At 39.7% G+C, this 24,782-nt stretch overlaps 1 protein-coding gene across 1 annotated transcript in view; it reads left to right on the top strand.

Annotated features, from left to right (window-relative positions):
- TMEM131 (transmembrane protein 131) overlaps nucleotides 1–24,782 on the top strand; it is a 93,743-nt gene extending 68,961 nt beyond the window's left edge. Inside the window, exons 23-41 of the mRNA XM_054654533.2 lie at nucleotides 700–838; nucleotides 929–1,038; nucleotides 1,420–1,486; nucleotides 2,417–2,568; nucleotides 3,854–3,996; nucleotides 5,103–5,289; nucleotides 6,295–6,480; nucleotides 8,434–8,592; nucleotides 9,187–9,782; nucleotides 12,903–13,078; nucleotides 14,277–14,404; nucleotides 15,621–15,745; nucleotides 15,893–16,051; nucleotides 16,712–16,886; nucleotides 17,541–17,662; nucleotides 17,769–17,865; nucleotides 18,944–19,041; nucleotides 20,264–20,427; nucleotides 23,770–24,782. Of these exons, the coding sequence (XP_054510508.2) occupies nucleotides 700–838; nucleotides 929–1,038; nucleotides 1,420–1,486; nucleotides 2,417–2,568; nucleotides 3,854–3,996; nucleotides 5,103–5,289; nucleotides 6,295–6,480; nucleotides 8,434–8,592; nucleotides 9,187–9,782; nucleotides 12,903–13,078; nucleotides 14,277–14,404; nucleotides 15,621–15,745; nucleotides 15,893–16,051; nucleotides 16,712–16,886; nucleotides 17,541–17,662; nucleotides 17,769–17,865; nucleotides 18,944–19,041; nucleotides 20,264–20,427; nucleotides 23,770–24,066 (3,280 nt within the window). The 3' untranslated portion in view covers nucleotides 24,067–24,782. The remainder of the gene's footprint in view (nucleotides 1–699; nucleotides 839–928; nucleotides 1,039–1,419; nucleotides 1,487–2,416; nucleotides 2,569–3,853; nucleotides 3,997–5,102; nucleotides 5,290–6,294; nucleotides 6,481–8,433; nucleotides 8,593–9,186; nucleotides 9,783–12,902; nucleotides 13,079–14,276; nucleotides 14,405–15,620; nucleotides 15,746–15,892; nucleotides 16,052–16,711; nucleotides 16,887–17,540; nucleotides 17,663–17,768; nucleotides 17,866–18,943; nucleotides 19,042–20,263; nucleotides 20,428–23,769) is intronic.

The raw sequence follows: 24,782 nt of genomic DNA, 5'->3' as shown, positions 1-24,782 counted from the left end.
CAAGAATGTTCTATTCCCTACAGGAAGAGAACAGTAAAGGAGAATGCTAAAGATCAGTTCTGAATAAGGAGTAGTTTTAACTTGAATATACAATGATTTAATATTATTTATTATATTTTAAAGTATTTAATACTTTTAAAGAGAGTTAAAGTTACCCAGCTGTCCAAAGGAACATTCAGGGAAAGGAAAGAGAACTGAAAAGAGGTATTGTGACTTGGACATTTGGAATTTCTCCAAAATATTTCTCTGGGTTTGAAGCCTAGTATTTTGTTTCTTTTGCTGACTGGAGAGCTCAGTACTTTTAGTTTAGTTTCAGTTCATGCTGGAGAACTTGTGGGAGAAGGGGACCCAAGTCTGTTGTGGAGGTTGTTGAATAGCAAAGAACTTCATTCATTGATGGAAGTAGCAGCTAGCACCAAGTATGACTTGTTCAGATTTGCTTTAGGTTTATTAGACAGAGGTGCAGGCACACAGTCTGTGCATCCATTGCATTTAGAGTAGATGTACTGATTTACTGTACCTATGCAGGCAAAATTAATTTTATGGATTGTGGATGCTATATTGGAACTTTCCTTTCTACTGTTTGTACCTTTGCAAATCATCAAATAGATTTTTGGGCTGTTTTTCTTTACTGATCTGAATCTCAGTGATATTTGTTTCTGCAAAACATAAAAGTGAGTTTTATAACTGTTTCTCCAGACTGAATGCTGTATTTGAAGTGGACACAGATCTTCAGAAGAATGTTAGGTTGAAAATTACAGCAGAAATGTCCTGGCCCTCCATCCTTAGTTCACCACGCCATCTAAACTTCCCTCTTACCAACACAAACAGTTCATCAGTAAGTTATTTTAGTGATAGTATCATTTAAACAGATATTTCTAATTGCATTAATGGTAATGTAAACTTATTTAAAATTCTTTCTGAATAGGAAGAAGAAATTTTTCTAGAAAATCCAGCTGATGCTCCTGTGTATGTTCAGTTTCTTCCAGTAGCTCTGTATTCTAACCCATCCACTTTTGTTGATAAGCTGTTGGAACGGTAAGTGTTGTTGTGCAATCCTTGGGATGTACTCACTGGGCAGAGAAAATGCATTTTACAAGGAGTGAATGCATGATATGGCAGTTGTGTTGGTAATTCATATTGGCCACCTCTAGAATTTGAATCATTAGACCAGTTGAGAGCTGAATCTATTGCCATTGAACACACATCTGTATTTTTTACTGAGCTGAAATGTGTTTACATTTCTTCCTTAACTTGATGTACAACAGGGGGGAAATAAGAAAAAATAAAATCAAGTGATGCTTTCAGATGCATATTGGGCTACCATAGATACTTGATTTGTGCTAAAATCCATAACTGTAAGTATGTCATTACCTTCCCTGATCTGTGAGAAAAAAAAAAATTGCAATTTAATTTCAGGTTTAATTTGAGTAAACCAGCTAATTTCAATCAGAGGACTCTAGAGTTCCAGGTCTTCAGAAATTGTGTAAGTATTTCAATACATTCTTGGTAATTTTAAATTCAGGTTTTTAATGTTTTAATAAGAGTTTTGAGTCAGACATGTCTTCAGGTATTAGTGTGGAAAATGTAATGTAAATGTAATATCTGCTGGATATCAGAAAATATGGAAAAGAAATATTTCTTCAAATTTAACTAATAAAGTGTCACTTTCTATATGCTTACATTATAATACAACTGTGGAAGTTACAGGAAAGCTGAATTTTCTCTTTCTCTTACTGGCAAGATTATTTTCTTCAGCATAGTGGTTACTAGTTCTAAAATGAGCAATGAGCAAAAAATTGATTATTCCATTGCTTTGTTGATTCTTTTAAGTAATTTGAGTATTGTGGACTACTTTTAAGTGTGTGCATTTTCATATAGAGCATGCCACCCCCATCCTCAGCACTACCTTTTTTATCTGGCTTTTCCCCTCCATTTGCAGTTTGTTTTTGATTACCATTTGATGCTTATTTGGTGTCTCAAGACAAATGGCAAACTTTGCAAAATAGACTTCTTTGAGTAGTTCTTCGATTTTGTTTGCTTAACAATGGAAAATTCCGAGGAGAAAAAATATTCCATAATGGTTTGATACTTATTTAGTGTTCAAAATATATATGTAAGAACTTCTGATCTTTTTCTTCCACTAGAACTTTATGAATCTACATGGGTGAAGTTTAGCTCAGTTCTGTTTTGTTGTGCTGTTCTGCTTCTCCATTAACGCAAGCAGTTTACTAATAAGTAGGGAAATTCTTGTGCTATCAGAGTTTCTGGTTAGAAAAACCAGACTATGTCATTGAGTAGTATCCTTTTTTAGAACAAGACCAATTTTCTAGCTAAAACAATACCATTTCTATCAAACACATGTAAAAATGTCCTACTTTTTAAAGCCTTGCTTTGTTTGTCCCCCCCCCTTAAGGTCCAACCACTACAGACCACTGTGGGACTTACAAAGGGCTTGGCTCGTCATTCCATTTTAAGTCTAATATTAAAACCTGGTGAGAGAAAGTCTGTCAAAGTAAAGTTCACTCCAGCTTTTAATAAAACTGTTTCATCATTGATTGTTATCAGGTAAGAGATATTTCAGAAATAAGTGTGAGTTTTTCTCTGTTTTTCTTTTTGTACATATCATACTTGCGATCAGCTGTCAAGAAATTATTGCTTTTACAAGAATAATTGTAGAATCCTATGTGTCTGCAGAGAGGTTAAATGTAGTTGTGACATGTCTTAGAGTATTTTAACTGTATTCATATATATTCAGTGATGTAAATATATAGGCCACTGTTATACTTACCACAGAATCACAGAAGGGCTTGGTTTGGAAGGGACATTTAAAAGTCATTAATCCAATTCCCCCTGCAATACCAGGGACATCTTCAGGTCTCTCAAAGGTCTCTCAAAGGTCTGTCTGATCTTGAATGTTTCCAGAGATGGGGCATCTACAATCTCTCTGGGCAATCTGTTCCAGTGTTTCAGTACCCTCACTGTAAAAATTTTTCCCCCTATATCTAATCTGAATCCAGCCTGTTTTAGTTTTAAAACCATCATTCCTTTTCTTGTCACTACAGGGCCGATTAAAAAGATTGTCCCCATCTTTCTCACAGGCTCCCTTTAAGTACTGGAGCTCCTGTGTGGTCACCAGAAACTTTCTCTTCTCCAGGCTGAATAATGCCAGTTCTCTCAGCCTCTCCTCATAGCAGAGGTGCTCCATCCCTCTGATCATCCTGGTGCCTCTCATCTGGACTTGTTCCAACAGGTCCATGTCCTTCCTGTGCTGGGACCCCAGAGCTGGACACAGCACCCCTGGTGAGGTGTCACCAGAGCAGAATAGAGGGGCAGAATCCCCTTTCTCACCCTGCTGCCCACGCTGCTTTGGATGCAGCCCAGGGTGTGATTGGCTTTCTGGGCTGTGAGTGCTCATTGCTGGGTCATGTTCAGCCTCTCACCCGCTAACACATGGAGACTTCATTTCTGAAATAGATTCTACACTGTCTTCAAAGAAGGGTCTCTGGTTAGAGATGCCCTTTGCAAGATAAAGCTACAGTGCAAGTTCAGTCTTTCTAGTAAAGAGCATTAAGTTCACTTTTGTGTCAGGTATGATGCCTTACTAAGAGATACAGATTTTAACTAGTATTTCACTGGGGTTTGTATTTGTAATTTATGTTGTAATTTCATAGGGTTTTGTCGTGCAAACACTACATTTGAGACCCCTGCTGTTTACTTCCATAATGTGGGGAATTAGCTGTGGAGCAGCTATTTGAACAGGATATTTGTTCTCCAGATTTGGGATATAGACTCATAGTCTATGGAGAAGCTTTTATGAATGTTTCCCCTCGCCCCTTTTCTTTTTCCACAGAAATAATTTGACTGTAGTAGATGCCATATTGGTACAAGGACAAGGAACAACTGAGAGCTTGAAGGTTGCAGGCAAACCTCCTGGTCCAGGAAGTTCTTTACGCTTTAAAATCACAGAAGCATTATTAAAAGACTGTTCAGAAAGTGAGTACTTCTTGAGCTAATATGCTGAACAGAAAAGAAGTCGTATTTTATTTGTAAAACTTGACATGTGTAGAAATATTTTTCCCCTCTTCTAGTGACCTAGAAATTCAACTCCTTTAAATCCATTAAAATTGCTACTTTATTTAGGCAGAATACAAAATATATTATGGTTTTTGTTTTAACGTGAGAACTAGGAAATAAAACAGAAGCTGTTTGTCCGCTTAAATTCAAGACAGAGGAGAGGTAAAGATCTTTGCATATTTACTAGCAAAATCTCTAAATTTAATACAAATTGGATCATGGGAGTAACTTCCTGTGTACTTCTTTTCTTCATACCTTCATAATCTTTAAGCACATAACCATTGGGAAAAAAAGGTTGGGCATGTTCCTTGATGAAAATTAAATCCCAGCCAGATTCTACTCTGAGATCAGAGAAAGGTTTCTGCTCTGTAGCCTCAGGCTTGCTTCTGAGAGGAGAGCTAAGAGTACCTATATTACCTAAAAACTGGTAAAAGAGTTTTAGTTATATCTGGTATTAAAATCTGCTTTGCTACTTTGCAGTTTTCCAGACATTTCTAAGTGTCATGTTAATTATTATCTGAGATTATTCTGCTTTTTGTGAGGCATGAGTAAGAAAACCTGAAGTAAAGCTTAGTCATTGCCTTTTACCTGTTGTGGTTAGGGATTTTTTTTGCTAATAAGATATATGTAGTTAAGCATGTATTTTTTTTTTAAGACACACCAAAAAGAAACAAAAAACCCCATTTTAATTCTTCTCTTGCTGGGACTGTTCACAGAATACCACAACATTAGGCAGAACATCAAAGAGCTTTGCAGCTCAGGTGATTTCTTTGTGGGGCAGCAGTGCTGTCAGAGGTTAGGGGGTTTGTGTTTTTTCTGTGATGAGTTAGAGGGCTCTGGAATTGTACAAGTGCCCTACCTTGACAGTGATGGGAATCTGGCTGCAGAGGTATGTTCCTACAAGTTAATTTCCATGGACCTTGCTAGTCTCTCTTCTGCTGTAATATGGACAGAACTCTGTTCTGCTCTAAAATAGGAATATACTGAAGGATATCTAACCACTAACCACTGCTGTTTGTTTCTAGAAATGAAATATAAAGAACCGAATTTCACACTCAGAAGAACGTTTAAAGTGGAAAATACAGGGCAGCTGCAGATTAATGTGAAAACGATGGAAATCAGTGGCTACACATGTGAAGGATATGGATTTAAAGTAGTTAACTGTCAGGAATTTGCACTAAGTGCCAATGCCTCTAAAGACATTGTCATATTGTAAGTGGTTTTTCTTACATCTAAATGGAGCGTTACATTTGGAATTTTAATTTTGTTTCAGAGGAAAACTCTCTTGGTTAAATTCTGAGGGCTTTTTTCTGAAGTTTTGAGTGTATAGGGGTTTTGTACAGTGTTATACAACTACGACTTTTTTTTCTCTTCTGGCAAACACTATTTGATTTTTCATTTTACCATGTTTTTGTGACTGACTATAGTATTACTTCTATTACTGTCCAGTAAGTATAACTTGCTGTGTTGGAATAATGTTACTATTTGAGGTTATATAAATTTCCCTAATTTAACTTGTGAATGCACATGGGACCTAGACCTACATATGGATTTGGTGCATTGCAGTATGTAGAAGGGAGCCTTCAGTCCAAGGATTTTTATTGTAATGCACAGCATTTTAGTCTTGAATATTTCTTCTCTTGCCTTAATGACAATGATTGTGTAGTTCTGTAATTTTCAATTGTAAAAAATCTCTGCACCAAACACTGATCTTTTAACAGTGCTTTGTTGTAAAGTTAATTATTCATAAAATGGTACCTAAAAAGTTCAGAAGTTTCTTCTGGTCTGCAAGTGGATGTATGAAATATTGCTGCAGTGGAATAGTATTTCACTAGTATTTCTGCACAGTCTTGGTTTGTGATGAGACTGTGATATAGTGGTGATACAGTGTTTTTGAAAAGTCAGGTTTGTGGCTCAAAGGTGAAATGTTTAAAAAATTTATAGCTCACACAGTAGTTGTGAGCTATAAATGTGGTAAAACCGTGTCAGGTATTATAACTTCATATGGTACCACAGGAGTAATCTAGAATCAGACGTGTTAAGCATAGGTGTTAATGAACATAGTCAAACACATCTTGAGGTATTTGAAAGATACTCAAGTATTTTTAGGCTAATCAATGGAGCTGAATTGCAGGTTTTTTAATTTATAATTTATGAGTTATAAAAATTGCCTCAAACTTTTATGAAAAGTTCTGATGTGCTTTATGTTGTTTCCAGGTTTACACCAGATTTCACTGCTTCCAGAGTTATACGTGAATTAAAATTCATCACTGCAGGAGGCTCTGAATTTGTATTTATCTTGAATGCATCGCTTCCATATCACATGTTGGCAACATGTGCTGAAGCACTGCCCAGGCCCAACTGGGAGCTGGCACTGTACATAATCATCTCAGGAATAATGAGGTTGTGTGTGTGTTTGTTCTTACTGCTGTATGGGCACAAGCTGCCACTGCTCCAATATGGGTTACACAGAAGCACATGGGTATTCAGCACATGCTCTAATTGTGGTACACTAAAATAGGGTAAAAGGAGATCAAATTGATAAACACTCCTATAGATTGAATATGAACTGTTTAAGGCAAAGGAGTACTGACATTCTGTCAAACCAAAGACAAAATAATACGCTTCTTGCTTGAACCTATTTCCTTGGGGGAGATGTGTACTCCTCTTAGTCCTGATAATCTGTAGGGGTTTTGATAAATAAGCCAAACTTGAAACACATTTAGATATTAAAGCACTGATAGCAGTGAATTCCTGTAGAAATGTAAGCATCCTTCTCTGGAGTATTATGCTTTAGAGAGGTATAAGGCAGTGACTGTAATAAGCTTAGCAGATGCGTTGGATGAATTTAACTTTGCTGCCACTTGTAATGTGACAGACAACTGGTGATACTAATAATGGGATTTCTGAGAACCTGAAGGACATTGTTTGCAACACTGCACACTCACAGGTTACATAGTAGGATATTAATGCACATTTTTCCTCAGCAAACAGACATGTGCTAATTATACCTTGTTGAAATATGAGTTGAAAATGCCACCATTTTCACAGTCTAACCTGTACCTATCTTTATTTGCAATAAAGAGTTATAAACTCTATGTCCCTGCTCACCTCTTGGATGTGAGACACTTTAGCCCACTGCTTTTGTGCAGAGAAAACCCTAGCATGGAAACTTATCAGTAGGAGTTTTTACTTATCAGTAGCTACAAATGCTGTTTTCTTAGTGTTAAGCTTATATCTTAGTGTGAAATGTATTGGTGCTGTAGATGCCTGTGAAGAAAATGTGGCCTTTCTGTATGCTGCAAATCCAAAGCATTATCACATACATGTCATATTCCTTTTTTTTCCCCACAGTAAGTTACTGGCTCTTCCATTTTGCAAATGTTCACTTAGGCTGTCTTTCGTTGTAGGGATTGACAAAAAAAATAGAGAAGATAGTTACAGCCCACTTCATTTTCTTTTTTGACTCTTCAGCACTTTCCTAAGTAATGCAGTGTTTAGTGAGGAAACTGCATTTTTCCAAAGTAAGAGGAAAATTTCTGTTACTTAGGAAATTTTGTGTCGTCACTAACACTGCATTACTTAAATGTGCTGAGTGAGTACTTATGTGGTTTTCTTCTATATATGTGCTAGAAATGTATAGGCTGAGTTTGGTTTTAATTCTTTGACAGAGTAATGTTTGTCAGCTCATGAGTGTAGTTTGCTTGGATAATTTTATATGGGCTGTATTTGTTAATTAGACTTTACAAAGAATAGAGAATACTAATCCCTTCCTTACTATGTCTTTTTCCTAAAAATACAAAAATCCTTCTTAGCAGCAAACTAGACAAGAGTCTTAATATATTTTATAATATTCTAAGATTCCTGTGCATAAACTGCCTTTAACTTTTAGGATGCCATCGTGTATGTGTTTTCTAGTTGCCACTAAAATAACTCTTCCATGTCACCACAAAACTATCCTTAATTTCTAGGAATGAACACTAGGAGTTTGTATAGTCCATGTTTTTTAATTTGATAAGGTGATGTTTATTTTTGCCTTCCCTAAATCACTGTTGCTTTGAATAGTTACATGCTTGTGGCTCCAGGTTTTGAAGTCCAACTTTTTTTCTTTTGGATTAATACACTTGGCACCTGCATGTCAGGCTTGCATCTAGCTCCCATTCTCAGTGCTGGTGATTTGCTTATCATGCCAGTCTTGTGTATGTTATGTTTCTATCAGACAAAATTGTGGTTTGGATGAAATTTTTAGTATTTTCAGTACAGGATACAAACTTTTTGTCCTGCATGATTAGAGTCATTAGTTTTTAAATGCTCAAAACTAAGAAATAAATCCTTAAATACCTTTCTTCTCTGCAGTGTACTCTTTCTCTTGGTAATTGGAACAGCCTATCTAGAAGCTCAAGGAATTTGGGAGCCATTTAGAAGACGCTTGTCCTTTGAGGCCTCAAATCCTCCCTTTGATATGGGAAGGCCACTTGATCTCAGGAGAATAGTTGGAATTTCATCTGATGGAAAGTAAGTAAATGTTTGGGCTTCTTCTGGTACTTTTGCCATTTATTTCTTTGCTTCTTTAGTTATCAGGTCAGTTAGAAAGTAATACTGCTCTGTAGAAGAGGTGAATGAATAAAAGATATCCCCACAGTTGCTTGTAAAAAGATGGCTTGCATGAAAAGATGAACTTTGTGATTGTGAGGAATATTCTTCTTTTGAGAAAATAAAAAGGAAGGAAAAAAGGAAATCCACCAAAAACCAAACCCTGCCAAGTTTCCTGTTAATATTCTCAAAAATGAAACGTATAGACTGCAAAAAAAGAATTGCAGGCCAGAAGTTCCTACCTTAGGTGTCTTAAGTTAAGATCATCTCCTTTCAGTGTTCCCTCCATCATATATATCAACATTCATTTTGCTGTGGTTTTGTTCCTGCGTACAGCAGGTGAGTGGATGGAAAATGGTAAAGCCTACTGACTTGCCAAACCAGTTTTAGGCATTTTTGCTGGTTATATGCCAAGAATAGGATAGTTCAAGGCTTCTTTTGGATATAGTGATTCTCTTTTCTTGGTGAAGAATGGAAACACTGCAAAGTATGTTTAAACATGTGTTACTCTTCCAGCTTGAATACACTTGGATCGGATTCTAATCACAGTTCGTCCAGAGGAATTTATGGAGCAGGCAGTTCGTCTTCGCGATCCGGTGCAGGGAATCATAAGCAATGCAATGCAACAGCACACCTTCACAGCAATAGAAATGCACCTGATGTTGAAAACATCAAATCCAAAACCAATTCAAGTATACCTAACAGGACTTCAGCACAAGCAGCTTCCATGCAGTCCGTAAACAGAACGGGCCCCTTTACCTTGGATTCAGGTGCCACAGCTCAGACTCATGCCGCGGGCAAAAGAGCCAAGGGGACGAGGCAGAACCAGCAGCTGATGCAGCAGCAGGCACCAGCCTTGGCAGAGCAGCCCCTCCAGCAGCCCCCAGCAGCCGGGCCCCAGCAGCAAGAGCAGCAGACTGAAAGTGCTTTGCCACAGCTCCCGCTCCTCAGCCCGCCTCAGGGCGAGTGTGCCAGCAGCAGAAGGCACAGCTCGGAGGATTCAGATCTCACTGGGCTCATAGAAACTATGGAAAAAGACTTTGACCACCCAGAATCCCCTTCCCCTGATGTGTTTACAGAACAGCCCCCATCTCCACTAGCAAAAAACAAAGGTAATACAATTCTGTTTTAATGGGATGACTCCCTGTGTAAACTACAGGACAAGATTTAAACAATTGTAAAGGTCGTGTTTTCCTGGTGTGGGAAGGGAGTGCTTCTCTGTGGTTCCCTGCCTGTGCTGTGTGCCTGTGTCTTGAACACTTCTGTTACCTTATGGCAGTGAAGTTCACTGTGCAGTGCTAGCTTGTCATTCTTCCTACAAAAATGGTGGCATGTTTTGATGAAAGCAGGTGTGAGTATCTAGACACCTGATTCTCTGAAAAAGAAAAATGCTTTTTGGTGCTGCCCTTTTGCCTTTGGGTTGGCATCTGTCCCTCCCACCTCCATCATTTGGGCTTTGGGCTCAGGGCTCAGAGGAAGGGAAAAGGAAGTTGTCCTAGTGTGTTGTGAAAAGTGAGGCAGGGAGGAGGGGAAGAGAGGGAGAGATGGGTAAATAGTCCCTGTGGTATTGTTTGGGAATGGAATTCTTCATGCCCAGACTTGCAGTTGTAGAAAATCCTTAATGTCAGGTGGTTAGCAAATTAATATAAGGCACCTGTGTCTATACATTACATTCATTTTTGGATGAGGCTAGGGTTGAGTTGGACTTGTTTATTCATCTTTCCAGTTGTATAGTGCTTAAAATAGTGAATTGAATTTCATACATTAGATATGTTTAGACTTTTGAAATTGTCAGTTATTGCCTTCTTATGAACACTTCTTGAAATAGGATTTCTGATTATGATTTTTGCATTAGCAATTTCAATTGCATCCCAGAGTTATATGATCATTTAGTGTTAATATGTTTATTTCTAAACAATTTTTCATTTTTTGTTACCAACACTTGTACAGAAATGGCGCTGTGTTGCTTATTAGAGATAAAGTTAAGAAAATGAATCATGGGAAGGCATATAAACTCTCCAACATCTGTAAGATTGTGCCTCACCAAACACAAAGGCTTCACTCAGTTAGGTGGTAATGAGAGTTCTTAATTAGTTCAGAGTGGATGTTAGGATGTGTTTGGACTTTCAAAGTGGAGAATCTGAAGTGGTGGGAGGTTTTGGTATCACACTGAAATATACTACACTGTTTCTGGGCTGTTATGTTTTTAGTTTTTAGTGATAGGTGGTTGGGAGAATTAAGAGAACTGCCATCAATTTGTCAGATATTCATTCCATAAAGACTAAATAGGACTCCAGGATGTGATGTGATGTTAGGGAGGTTTCATGGATGGTGTCCATAATAGCAAACAGTGAAGTGGTGGAGCTCTGGAAAGCAAAGTGTCTGGTCATGAGGATGCAACATTCTCAAGGGTTGCATATGAACATACATGGGTGTGCAGTGGACTGATCCAGTCCATGTACTGAATGCCTGAAAGCACTTTGGAGTGCATCTTCCATTTCTAGTTCCCCCGAAGAAGGAGGCAGATCTTGCACTTGAGAGCTTTTTGTGATGCAGCTGCATGCAGTACATGGAGATCATCAAGTTTGAATTCATAAGCATATTCCCACTCCAGATAATGTAGTGTGTCTATTCCCATTTGTCCTCTTTAAAATGTAAAAACATAAAACCATAGGGGGAGTTCCATAATGTATCTGCACCTACATACACGCGTGGGTATTTGTCTTTAGATAAGTATTTAGAGCTAATCACAAACTTTTGCAGAAGCAGCAGCTTCTGGACTAAAGCTGTCTGTCATATGACCCTGTGCAGAATTGCTGTCTTATACAGTCTTCTGTTTCAGCTTCCTAAAACTTGGAACCTAGCAGACTGCAGTGGAGGCTGTGTTATATTTTTGTGATACAGCTGCTTTATGTTACATTTTAATGTCATGATAACATTTTACATAGATTTTCTAATTATGAACATTAAACTGTTTAGCAATGCTGAATGTAGACTACATTTCAAGCAGGTTTTGGAATGAGGCCTTCTGAGGCCCAGCCAAAATGCCCCCAATATGCTGGAAGTCAACCTTGAAAAAAATGTTCCTAGGAAGATCTACTTGTATTTACATATCTATTTTCATTCACGCTAAAAAGAATATTTTTATCTCCAATATTTTTGTTGTCCTAGATACTGAAAACACTGATACTTATATCTTAAAAAACAAAGTTCGAAGGCAAAGTTTGAAAGATATGTATCTGGTATTTGTCAAAATACTGAAGGCAAATTTCTGGTTTGGTACAAATTTAACCATTTTGACAAGTGAAATATAACAGCTGTCAGGGTGCTTCCAGTCTCAATTCCAGCTCGAGCTAGTACAAATTCCAGAAGGGGCAGAATCCAGTTATTCAGCACAGGTTCCTTGAGTCTTTATCTGAGTGAACAGTTAAATCCATCCAGGAGGCTGTATGCAGGCACTGTGTGGCTCATAAATGAGAGTGCTTATTTTGAAGAGCAGTATCTCAAGAAGAATCCTGTGAGTAAAGGCACATACTACAGCTAGTAAGACATAAGACTGTTGTGAAAGCTCAAATCCTGTGAGAGTACAGCAGCAGGTGGTGGTAAGCTCATGAAGACTCTGCACACACATGCACAGTTGCTTTGTATTGAGAATAGTCCACTCTGAAGGAATAAAATATGTTAGGAGGAGAAAGTATACTTGGGTGTGAGATTTTCAGGTTTTGGTCATTTGGGTTTTTTACCTCTTTGCTAGGCAAATACTGTCAGTGATTTTTCTCATCCATACGAGTCTTATTTCAAATTCTTTTGTGTTTTGTTGGGTTTTTTTTCCAACTGACAAGCATGCTGATCATTTCTATTCTTCATTTGTTTGGATGATAGAGCTTTTACCATCCTGAGAAATTTATGTTTAAATCTAATGTTATGTGGTTAAACTGTCAAATTTGATTCTATGGTGTTTAAAAGGAATGCCAGGAACAGAGCAGAAAGGAATTATAGGCAACCAGGTGCCCACATCCACAGAGAGACAATGGGGACACGGCTCAGGAGCGTAAATGTGGTGGTCATTAGGGTTCTTCTTTTGCTCACATTTGGTGCACAGCAGCAAAAGTGGTTGGTGTGTATAACAGGCAACAAACTTCAGAGGCTCAATCACGTGAGGCAGCTCTGAGATGAAGGGAACTCTCCTGTCTCTGAGCTGCTGAGCATCTGAAGCATCCATATCTTTCTAGGAAAAGGGAAAATGATTCAGCGCAAGGCTAAGCCACAGAAGAAGCGGGAAGAAAAGGACAGAAGAGGGAAAGGAAAGCAACAGGAGGATGAGCTGAAGGATTCCTTGGCAGATGATGACAGTTCTTCAACCACAACAGAAACCTCCAACCCAGATACAGAACCACTTCTCAAAGAGGTAAGGCACTGCTGAGGAAAGGAGGCCCTTGTATGGCCGTGTGTCACCCATTGGAGTAGGAACATGGTCTCTCTTCCCCACACCATCCTCATATAATACCTAATAAAGGAAGAATGTTAATTAAAAAGCACATTTCCCTATTCTTGCCTTCACTGTATCAAATCTGCACCTCTGAGTGTGAACATGCTTGAGTCCTGTAGTCTCAGGACTAAATATGCCCAGGTGACTGTGGCCTGAATTAGCCAGCAGCTGTCAGCAGCATTGTGGTGATTATCTCCTGGCCTCTTCTATTTGCAGAATAAAATGCCAAAGTGTGGATGCTAATTTCATTCAGTAATTAAGGTGCATGCTAAATCATGCCTTTTGCCAGTTATAAAGGCTCAGATCAATGGTGGTAACTTGTCAGCACATAGTTAACTTAATTACCTTATACAATACCCCTAGCTTTGCTTAACTTATTCAGCTCACATGCTCCAAGGTAATAAACTAATGTCTACAATTTGTGTAGTGGTTGGATTGTCATAGATATTTTGTCCTAAAGGAAACTCTGACAACCAAAGAAGAGGCAATGCCAAAGGGAAGAAAACTAATCCTAAATTTTGATATCTTAAATTTGAACTTTGTAAAAGACAGGGATTATAGCTATGGGAAAAAAGAAATCCATGGGATATATTTTAAAGGTTACAGTTTAGTAAGTTGTCACTTGAAAGTTACTGTTGATATTTTCAGGATGGCTATTTGAGACTATACTTGTATTTAGACAGTCTCAGAAGTGCAATTAAAGAAAATAATAAATGTAATGGTGAAGTTGCTCATATTATTTGCTTTGTTGAAGAGTGTGTTTTAGGTGGCCTGGACTGCATGCAGGAGATGCAGGAAAGGTCTCAGTACAGAGCTAGCATCATATTAAATAGACTCATAGGCTGTGGCCAGGGGAGCTGTGTATTTGCAAACATCAGATCTCCTTGAAGCTCATTAATTTGGTTATTTCCATTTCTGCTTCTCTAAATAGAAAAAATAGAAACCATATTTTATAGGCAAACTCATTAAGTCATGGAAAAATACTTTTAATACTCCAAAAATGCTCATGTTTTCCAACAGCGTTCTTTCCTCTGCCCTCTTTGTTATGTGTTTGTGTTCTGATGCAAGAGGGACTTTGCTTTTCATGATCATTAATATGACATTATGTCTTTTATAGGAACCTGAGAAACAAAAGGGAAAAGTTATAGCAGAAAAACCTGAAAATGAAATAGTCCCAGTAAAACAGAAAACCAAAAAAGTGCTTACAAGTATCAAGAAAGAAATCCCTGTAGATGTGAAAACCAGGTAAGCATAATGAAGTCTGTTTAGTTGGGAAAGTATCATGTTTAAAGGGAAGATGGGTTGATAAAAATATCTGTATTTGACTGTTGCAGCTGCCAGTTCGGCAAACGCCAACAGCAGGTACCTTTGAGCAGCTTCCTCTTCCTTCCTGATGTCAGGGAATATCTGAAGCTTGCAAATAATAAATTACTTAATGGAAACACAGCACATAAGTGAGAGCTAAATCCAGTGATGAAAATCAGGAGAAGCAATGTTAAGGTTTTTATAACAGGTATTGCATACAAAAAGTGAGGTTAATGATTCTAGGGGCAGCACACTGAGCCAGCATTTGTGTGAGTGCCCTTAGCTGCCCTTGGGAAACTGCAGCCTCAGTTTCCTTTTTCATGTCATAGAGTAAGGTCAGTCTTGGATGCTTTATTAAAGGAGGCTGCTGCCACTGCCAGTCCCTGTCCCTTACTGGCATGTGGTTGATGGCAGAGCATAGATAGGGGGAAACATGAAGAATCTTAGTCTTACTATAGCTAGTTCATTCCAAAATAGTGTTGTGAAATCAGATTGGTATCCAAGTGCCACAAAAGTAAACTTTACCAAATGGAGGTATGGTATATCAGCTGTGTTTTTCCTGCTGTAATTAATAGTAGACTGAGTTTACAGTTAGAAGAAATTAATGTTCTTCAAAATATTTCTGAAAACATTGCCTGGCAATGTCTTCATTTATTTTTACAATTGCTTTATCTTATATCACAAGTTCATATGTGTGGCAGTTTTCAAAGGCCACAATGACCACTGGCTTGGAATTCTTCTGCAAGAAACAGGGAAAATAGTTCCTCCCTAGAAGGTCTGAGAGACAGAATCAAATACCTGGAGAAAAAGAGCAATATACAGCCAATTGAATTTGGTGGTACATTTAAGTAGATTTATAGTATTGTTTAAAAACCAGCCCTGTATATTTAGGTTAATAGTGTATTAGGAGCATGGGATCTGACAGGGGTGTATAGGGATAGAGTAGAAACAGGGCAGCTGCCATTTCTTGTTGCCTCTGTACAATCAGATGGCTTTTGTGATCCTGGAGCTCCAGGGTGAAAGCTGCTTCTGGAGCGTGAGTGAGCTTAATACAATGTTTGGAGAGTGTGGGTCATATATATATGTGTGTGTGTATATAAAAGTGCTTTTCAGTACTTCAGAGCTTTGAAATCCAATAATTTCTGTTTTCTTTTAGTCCCTTGGAATTGTCTTATACTCCCCCACTGGAAAACAAGCAGCGCAAAACCTTTCCATCCAAGATCTCCACACCACACCTTTTGTCGAGTAGCTCTAAATCAAGAAACCTCCCCAAAACAAGAGGTAGTGTGAGGCTGGTTTTTGTAAATACCTCAAGAGTTTGATATCATTGTCTGTAACCCCTCTTGAGTGCTGAATTCTAAGTCTGGTGTGAGAAGAAAGCTAGCCAGTTTATTATCCCCACACTTGGTTTTTCTTTTGTTTTAATAGGTCCAAGCAGTAAGTTAATGGAGAGCAGGCCATCAGTATTAGCAAAATTTCTCCCCAGTGGTTCTGCACAGGAGCTAGGAAACACCAGCAGCTCAGAAGGGGAAAAGGATTCTCCACCACCAGAGTGGGACTCTGTGCCTCTCCACAAAGCTGGCAGCTGTAAGTAATCAGTAGACAATGGCAGAATGAGTGTTCTGCAATTAGTATCTGTAGATAGGCTTGATCTGTTTATAGATCTTCCTGTCTCCTTTTCACTGCATAGCTGAGCTCCATTTTTCTGCTATAGGCCCCATATTGGTAGCATCTGTTATGATTTGGGAGGTTTGAAAATGGCGTGGGCAGAACATAGGTCATTCTACAGCTCTCCAGTGATGAACAGGATTCAGAAGCTGCTGGAGAAATTGAGAAAATTATAATTACTGCTCAAAAAGATGTATTTTCTACAGTAGATGGGGTTTTGCTTGGTCAGGTCTGCTCCAGCCAAATTTGGAACTAATTAGATTATTTGTCCTTGAGAGGGAACACTAAAAGCACCTTAATGCAATGGTTAGCTTTGGACACTTACAATTTTTGTGGTTGCATTGTAAATCCCTTGTATGGGAACCAACTCACCTCCTCCTGCAAATCAGTCTCTCTGAAAATAAACAGCAGACCTGAATAACCATAGGTGACATAGAGAAGGAGCTGCTGCTTCCATCACTGGGAGCAAACAGCCTTTCTCATAATTCCTCCATTTGACCAGAAGGGATAGCAGAAGTTTGAGAAGCCTTTGCTGTAGTGTAAATCCTACAGGAAGATGTTTTGTGTTTCTCTGTATAGCCACAGACAACCTCTACAAGCTGTCTCTGCAAACCCTGAACGCAGACGCCTTCCTGAAGCAGCGGCAGCCCTCTCCAACGCCCGCCTCTCCATCTCCCCCTCCTCCTGCCACACCCTTTGCCTTCGGGCCTCGGGGAGGCACTTACAGCAGCATTGTCAACAGCAGCTGCAGCAAGTGAGTCCAGATCCTACCTCCTACTGATTTCCCAGCTCCACTGGTGGAGCTGTGCTTCACAGGGGGCATCTCCCTGTTCCCTATTCCCTCTTCCCATGGAAACTGCTTTTCTGCAGATACACCACTGTGCACATCTTGCCTTGCTGTGAAACACTGTAAATTGGAAAAAAACTATCTCCAATTTATGATCCAACTCATAAATTTATCTCCACTTTATGATCCAACTCATCTCTACAGCCACAACAGCCCTATTTTTCACAATACCAGCAGTTTCACTCCTAACTCTACGAGTTCTCTTCTTACTAACCATCCTAGAGGTAGCAGTAGTGATAATCCAAGCCTATGTCTTTGTGCTCCTGCTGAGCCTCTACCTACAAGAAAACATCTAATTCTCAATGGCACACCAAGCACATTCTTACCACATAGTGGACCCTAGCCCCTGACCCATCCTAGGAGCAGCTGCTGCCCTCCTAACCACCTCAGGATTAACAATATGATTCCACTACAATTCCCCTGAATTACATGAAACTTTTCAGCCGTTATAAACAGTTTCTTGAATGCTAGCTTAAATTGCTCCTTTTTAAATCAAACTGCTGAAGTCCAAAACCTTACTTGTTTTTACCCTTTTTTGTCTTTGTTTCTTTCTCATTTTAGTGAAACAAAAACCAAGCAGCCTAATGGTACCAAACATAAGCTGGCAAAGGCAGCTTCTCTTCCAGGCAGGAATGGAAACCCCACTTTTGCTGCTGTAGCTGCAGGTTATGACAAAAGTCCAGGTACTAGAACCAGTTTGAAGTTCTTAATAATTCCAAATATTTCCTGAATAATCTGTTATTTTGCTGAGGTTTATTTTACTCATTTTTTACATACATATTCTCCCAGGTGGCAGTGGTTTACCAAAGGTTTCTCCAAGCAAAACAGATGTTTCCAGCAATATCAGCATTTCCCACACAGTTGTTGACAGTGATGGCTCTGACAGGTAATTTTTATATTCTCTAGGCAAATACCTGGACCACTAGAAAAGAAGATTGAGTATTAATGGTATTTTGAAGGGAGTGACAGTACTCATTCTGGTTAGGCTTTTTTTAAACTATTTTTAAAGTCTAGGCACATCATCTCTCACCTTGCAGAAAAGTTGCAAGTGACTCAAAAGTAGAGAGAAAGATGTTCTGGATGTGATGGGAGCTTTTTCCTCCTCATTCCAAGTAACTCAACATTCTGTTCCTGGACATCCACACAATGAGAAATCAGCTTGGCCCTCTCAGTGCTGAGGAGTGTGTATCAAGGTCACTTGAAGGGTGACAGGCAGAGTACCTTGCTGTACAGCAAAGCCTTTCACTTCTGCTTTAACATAGAGACCAGAACTGTCAGTGGGCTTTGTGCTTTCAGGAGGAGCAGGGCAGAGCTGCACTAGTCACATTCTCTGAGGCACATGTCTCTTCTGACATTTTGGCAGTTACTTGTAAAAAGCAGTAACCTTTCTGGAGTAGGCAAGAGACTTGAATTCAAGTTTCCATATGTAAAGGAATTACTTTGAGTGAGGTTTGTGCACTGGAGTTTTGTTTGTTTTGGTGGATGTTTAGCACTGGTTCCAGTTAACTCAGCTGTTACTTTTAAGAAGCTTGTTCATGGGTGTATTTGTATCCCTTCCAAGTCACTGCAAATTTTATCTGCTTGAGAAAAAAACCTTAGACTCCATGAGTTTTCTGAACAACTGATCAAAAGAGCTACTCTCATGTTTGTTTGATACTCATTCTACAGATTAAAGAGCACTGTCTGTATTATTGTGTTACTCCAAGATGGGTGTATGCACAGGAAAATGTATATCACCAAAATCAATTGTTAAAACAAAACCAAACTGATTTCCTAACTCTTGATCACCATTAAATATTTATTTAGTATGTTTAACTATATATTTTTATATAGATATATATATAAATATAATAGTTAAATATGTATACACACATACTTTTTTATATAGATCAGTAAGTTCATATTGTCAATAGTACTGTGTTAATAAGCTGTGTATTGCCTTCCTGTTCCTCCATAAAATGTAGTTCGGGTTTGTGGAGTCCTATCAGCAATCCCAGCAGCCCTGATTTCACACCTCTCAACTCCTTCTCTGCATTTGGACACTCTTTTAACTTAACTGGAGGTGAGTTCTCCTGTTCAAATATTTTTCTGTATTCAAATACAGGTAGAGAAATGTTGTGCCTTCATTCCACTGGTCTAAATACAGTGTTTCCATCCTCACTTCTAAAAGGGAAGACTATGTAGGAACACTTGTTAAAAACTTGGTATTATATTGTGAGTTTCACTCCAGAGAAAGTTAGTGAAATCTCACAGAGTGTTTGATGGACTGAGAATGCTTGGGTTTGTTTGGAGTTTCTCTGCTGCAGTAAAATTTCTGGGTTTTGGGGGTTATTTCACTACTTCTTCTTCTCCATCCCTCTCCCAAAACTTTACTGTAGGTCCCACAAATGTGCCAGTAGGCCTGTGGTTTCCTGAGCATAAACACCTGCTTAAAATCATGGCTCTGTTAAGTGAGGCAGTGGCCCAGCCCTCGTGTTGCTTTTCTCGTGTTTTCCTGCAGTATTTTTGTCTAGCTGCACAATGAACTGGTGCATACTAAACCAAGCAATTAATTAATTAATGTACTTAAATATTTGGGTAAATTTCCATCAATGTAATAGAGGTGGCCAGGCATTGAGATTGCAGGGTGTGGTTGCTCTGTCTACTTGGGCACGTGTGCTGTGTTTTGAGGTGCCTGAAAAGATGATAAGCAAAGTAAACTTTGGATGTGGCATTGGTGTCTACTGATAAAATGCTATTTACTGCCCCAGTTTGATGTCTGCTGGAAATGAAAACAATGGCAGCTGCTGCTGCTGTGGGGTTCTTTCTTCTTCATCAGCAACACTTGGCACCCGTGGCTCTGAGGGCACCAGTAAAAGGCCTGGGATCAGTTCTGTGTGTGAGAAACAGGCAAGCCATGACTGCCGGTGCTCCCTTTTCCTTCTCATGGCAGAGATGGAGTCAGGGCTGGGGCATTCCCAGTGCTGCCTCTTCCCAGGAGTCACCTGGGAAGGGAGTGCTGCAAGGCAAAGGAGTGCTGCAGTCACAGAGAACTGCCAGGACTCTGAGTGCTGCTGTGCTTAGGCAGGACTGAATTACTCACAGCAAGGCTTCAGCTCTTTCCCCACTTTAACCATGACAAACTCTCTGGCCCTGTCTGATGCTGGTCACATGAGATGAGATTTGTATTACCTTCTAATATCACTGCAGCAGGACCTGCTAGAAAAATATGGGAAATAATGGTGAAAAGTATTGTTCTTGGAAAAAGAGGGAGAGTACTCATTTTTACTTCATTTTATTTTTAGAGGTTTTTAGCAAGCTTGGTTTAGCTCGATCTGCTTATGGGCAGGATGTTCAGAGAAACTGGAATGAATTCAATAATGTTCCATCATCCATCTGGGATCCATCAGCTACAGATTCTGTACCCTCCTGGCCAACAAGCTCAAGTTCCCCAACTCATACAACTGCAGTAAGTACTCAGTCCATCCAAATACAATGGTTTATTACTGTTACCAACCTGTTCTGTATGTGACATATAATTTAATTCAGAGGAATTTGGGATGAAAAGAAATTAACTGAAGAATAAAAGAAGAAGGAATTTACATATATTCATCTTGGTGTATTTAAGTTGACATGGCTGTTGGACAGAGTTATTAGTCTCCCCACTTGCAAATGATGAATCCATGGACACTGCTTCCCATAAAACTATCACAAGAGCACCTTGCAGCACTTAAAGTGTATTCTGCTCCCACATCCTTCAGGTTTGCTCCTGTGCCATGGCTGCACACTGCATATGTTACTGAAGGTTTGATGGACAGTTGCAAATAGGCAATATGATAACTTCCACACTTTGATTCTGCTTTCTGAACGCATTATTGCACCTGTTTGTAAATTAACAAAAGGTCCCAGAAAAAAATATCTAAAAGACCTTAAATATATTCTTTTCAGTTTAGGAAAAAACACTAAAGGACTGAACACAAAGTGAAGTCTTTAAACTGACTACTTATTTTGATGAAGATTTTGAGTATAGCAAAATGAGAAAAGCCTCAACTTTACTGATTGTAGTGCTGCACTGTCATCCTTGTGTCAGACTAGAACTTATGCTGCAACAGCTGTCTTCACTGCCAGCTGAAATCCTTCTTCATGTTGACTTCTGAAAATGTTTTTGTAGTGAGTAAGAGGCAGTGTTTACTTCACCTGGGAGCAGCTCAGATGGAGTGGGGGAAGGCAGGGACAGGGGAAGCCAAAGAAGGTCACACAGCTTCTTATGGACACAGGCTTGCAGATCCCATCCTTGTCATGTGGTTACAGCCAGAGCTGGAACCTCACTGAAACTATGTAAGGAAAGATGTTTGGATTTTGGTCACATGGAGGGTAGGTTTCTCAGCATTTGATAGAGGGAGGGCTTGAGGACAACCAGAACAAGCTGTCTAGCTCTCAACTCATATTTCCCAGCTGCTTCTGAAAAATATTTAGAAGTGTGCTTCAGGAAACATCAAGAAGGAAGCCAGACAAATGATATAGAAGAAGTGTCAGGTACTCCATTTAAGTACTTTGATTTGGGAGGAGATATTTTAGGAGTTTACTCAAGGAGAAGATCACATAATAAACAAGAAGCAAGCAGCAAACTGACTGAGATACTCGAGGCTATTATAAATGATAGGGGCATTTTCAAGTGGGTATGGCAAGCCAGAACAGGAAAGCTTGGCTTTTCCTGTTACTGAGCCTCCTTGCACTAGGTGCTGATAAGAGAGCAGGTACCAGGCCAGGGCCCTGCCCCTTCCTCTGTTCTGGGACAAGAGCCAAAGCTATTGTTGCAAACAGCACTTAGGCAGTGGCTCCTGTGTTACCCTATTTCTAGGAAGGTTTCTGTAGAGTTGATTTTGGTTGTTATCCTTCCTTGTTCCTCTTGCTTTCTCCTTGTATGCACAACTCTGCTTCTGTGCTTCTCCCCTCAGCCTGGCTGCCTTGCTGCTACTCCTCCCCAGGTTTCTTTCCAACCACATTCTCCTACTCCCCCTTCCTGTGTTTCTCTGTGTGTAGTTCTGCCTGCCAGCCCCTTTGTACCTTCTTCCACCAGCCTTGAAAGGGCACAGCAGGTGCTTTTCTCTGCTGCTCCTTTCCTGGTTGCTTCTGATTTATGAGTAAGCCTTTCTATCATGATCTCCCTAACACTTTTGGGACAAGTAGGAGCAAATAGTTCCTGCCTCTTGCCTGCAGCAGATATAGGCATGGACTTTTAGTGTGGGGGTAGACTTTTAGTGTGTTAGGGTAGGTTCTGAGCAGCAGAGCGAGTGTTTCATGCTGTAAGCTTAGTAGTCTAAATGCTGGCATAGCTTAAATCTAACCATTTATTTATGTGACAGTAATACACTGTGACCCTGGTCTGGCTCAGTTTCTCAGTGACATCGTAGAGTTCTGGTGTCATTGGCCTGGTTAGCCCCCAAGTAATGCTCAGAACTCCTGTCCAGCTCTTGGTAGCAAATTTTGTGGTGTGTTAGCATCCAGCCAGCTTCAGGTATGATTAGACTGAGCCTGTCTTCTTCATTCTGGAGCAGAGAATAAAAACCTAAAAGGGAGAAATTTTCAGATTCTACCTTGTTTTCTTTCCTAAAGGGATTTTTATTTAAATCTTCAGATGCAGGGTACACTGATACTGGTTAACCTTTAGTGTGTGTTATCCAAGGGCAGAGATTTTGGGAAGGGGTGCCCTATCTCCAGCCACTAAATCCAAACATAAGGATGCTTGTACCTAACAGCACTTACTCAACAAGTCTGCTGCCTTTTGGGTGTATCAAGTTTCCAGTGTATTTGCAAATTGAATTTACAGCTTATGTACATTAAATCTGTTGACACTGGGTTATGTAGTGCCAGAAGCCTGCATGTAGGTTGTGTGCTAATATTAGCAGTAAGTTATGCTAACCTTTCTCATCTCCATCTTTGGCTGCTTCCTGGTATCACTTTCCACCACACCACGGGTCAGGTTCCTCTGCTTGCTGTTTGCTACTCTTTGGTCTTTAGTAAAATACAGTTGAGAGAACCTGGGCCTTGTGTTCCTGCATATATTCTCTAGGCTTGCTGTACCTGTCCTGTATATCTCAGATGCATTTGTGATGTGCTGGAACTCTGCATCTGCACCATGACCATTTGTCAGAGACTTCCAAGTGTCTTGGAACCAGGACAGACTTTATGGAATTCAGTGATAATTGGCCAGTTCTCCTGTCCCCCTCTCCCTTCATCTGGAGAAATTCTGGGTGGGGAAAAGGCACATACTGGGAATATGCAGTAGGTACAGTGGGACTGAACACGAGTAGATTCATCCAAAACAGACAAGGTCTGACTACAGAGCGATAAATCTGCAAGCAGCAAAAAAGATGAAAAAAGGACTTTGCTGTTATCTTTCATTGCAACTTGATTTTTTTTTTTTTTTATTTTTTGAGTCTTGAACCATGTTTATCCACCTCATTCTAACTAGTTTGTTTAAGCATAAGTGTTCTGGCCCTTGTGTGTTGAACACTGCTAGTGCTTAAATTAGCTCTGGTATGGGGACGTCTCACTGCAGTGCAAACAGCTCGAAAGCTGCGCCCTGCAGCCTGTGCAGCTCCCAGAGCACTCAGCTGCAGCAGCAGTGTTGTTCCTCTGGGCAAGCTCTAGTAAAGGCAGGTCAGAGCTCTGTGTTGCAGTGAGGATGGAGGGGGTTCTGGAGCAGGCTTCTTGATGGTGCTGCTCAGATGCTTTTCTTTTGGGGGGCTGGAAGGTGGAAATTGAGGCTTACCAAACCACCACTTTCCTTGCTCTGTCTTTACTGCAGTCAATCCTGGGCAACCCCAGTGGCCTGTGGTCCACCACTCCATTCAGCAGTTCCATTTGGTCAAGTAATCTCAACAGTGGCCTTCCCTTCACCACTCCAACAAACGCCTTGTCAGGCATTGATCTCATGGGTAGTGAGAGCTCCGCCACTGCTCCGCCACCGCCCGCTGCTGCCGCCGTTGCCAATCCTGCTGAAGACATGGGACAGACCTACAATCCTTGGAGAATTTGGAGCCCAACGATTGGAAGAAGAAGTTCAGATCCTTGGTCAAATTCACACTATCCTCATGAAAACTAAAGCAAAAAGAAATAACTCTTACCCGGGTCGTGATACAATTCTGAATGCAAATTTTTGAAACGTCGTTTTCAGGCCGTTGCTTCCCCCAGCCCCACTCCCCCATCAGTCATGCTTTCATCACTCGCTCCTTTTCAAAGTCTGTCCTGCAGTATGGTAGTGTGAGGTTGCAGATAAGCTTGGAAATGTCTGGGTGTGGTCACAAATCCCAACTACAGCTATAGCCTGTAAATATGAACAGTTTCACTGGTTTCATATTTTACCATCTGCCATCTTTATTTAGGAAACAATTTGAACTCTAAAATGATACTGGCATGCAATACTTTCATGAAAAGTTTGGGTTTTTAAATTTTTTCCAGTGTTATCCTCCAAGTTCTAATTTAAAATCAAAAGGCACTTTGTGCTAAAATGCAGAGTATTTTTTTAAAATAAGGCTGTCTTTATTAACACAGGTTGTAAGAATGTAAAAAAGGAAAAAAATCAACAAAAAATACCAACAAAACCAACTCAAAACCTTAAGAGCAAAGTGGCTGAATGTAAGAGCATTCTGTTGAGACTGTAATACACTTTATGCTGTTTGTACATTTGTAAACCTGAATGCATTTTTAAGTTGAAGTGAAATGCACACAGCCAAGACTTGTGCAAGAAACAAGATACCATGTGCATTTCTTACAGATACAACTTTGGGTTGTACTTTAAAATAAATATGCTTTTTTCAA

Source organism: Agelaius phoeniceus, chromosome 2 (assembly GCF_051311805.1).
Source record: "Agelaius phoeniceus isolate bAgePho1 chromosome 2, bAgePho1.hap1, whole genome shotgun sequence".
Classification (NCBI taxonomy): Eukaryota; Metazoa; Chordata; class Aves; order Passeriformes; family Icteridae; genus Agelaius; species Agelaius phoeniceus.
The sequence above is the reverse complement of the archived record's forward strand: the minus strand, read 5'-3'. Positions and strand labels throughout refer to the sequence as shown.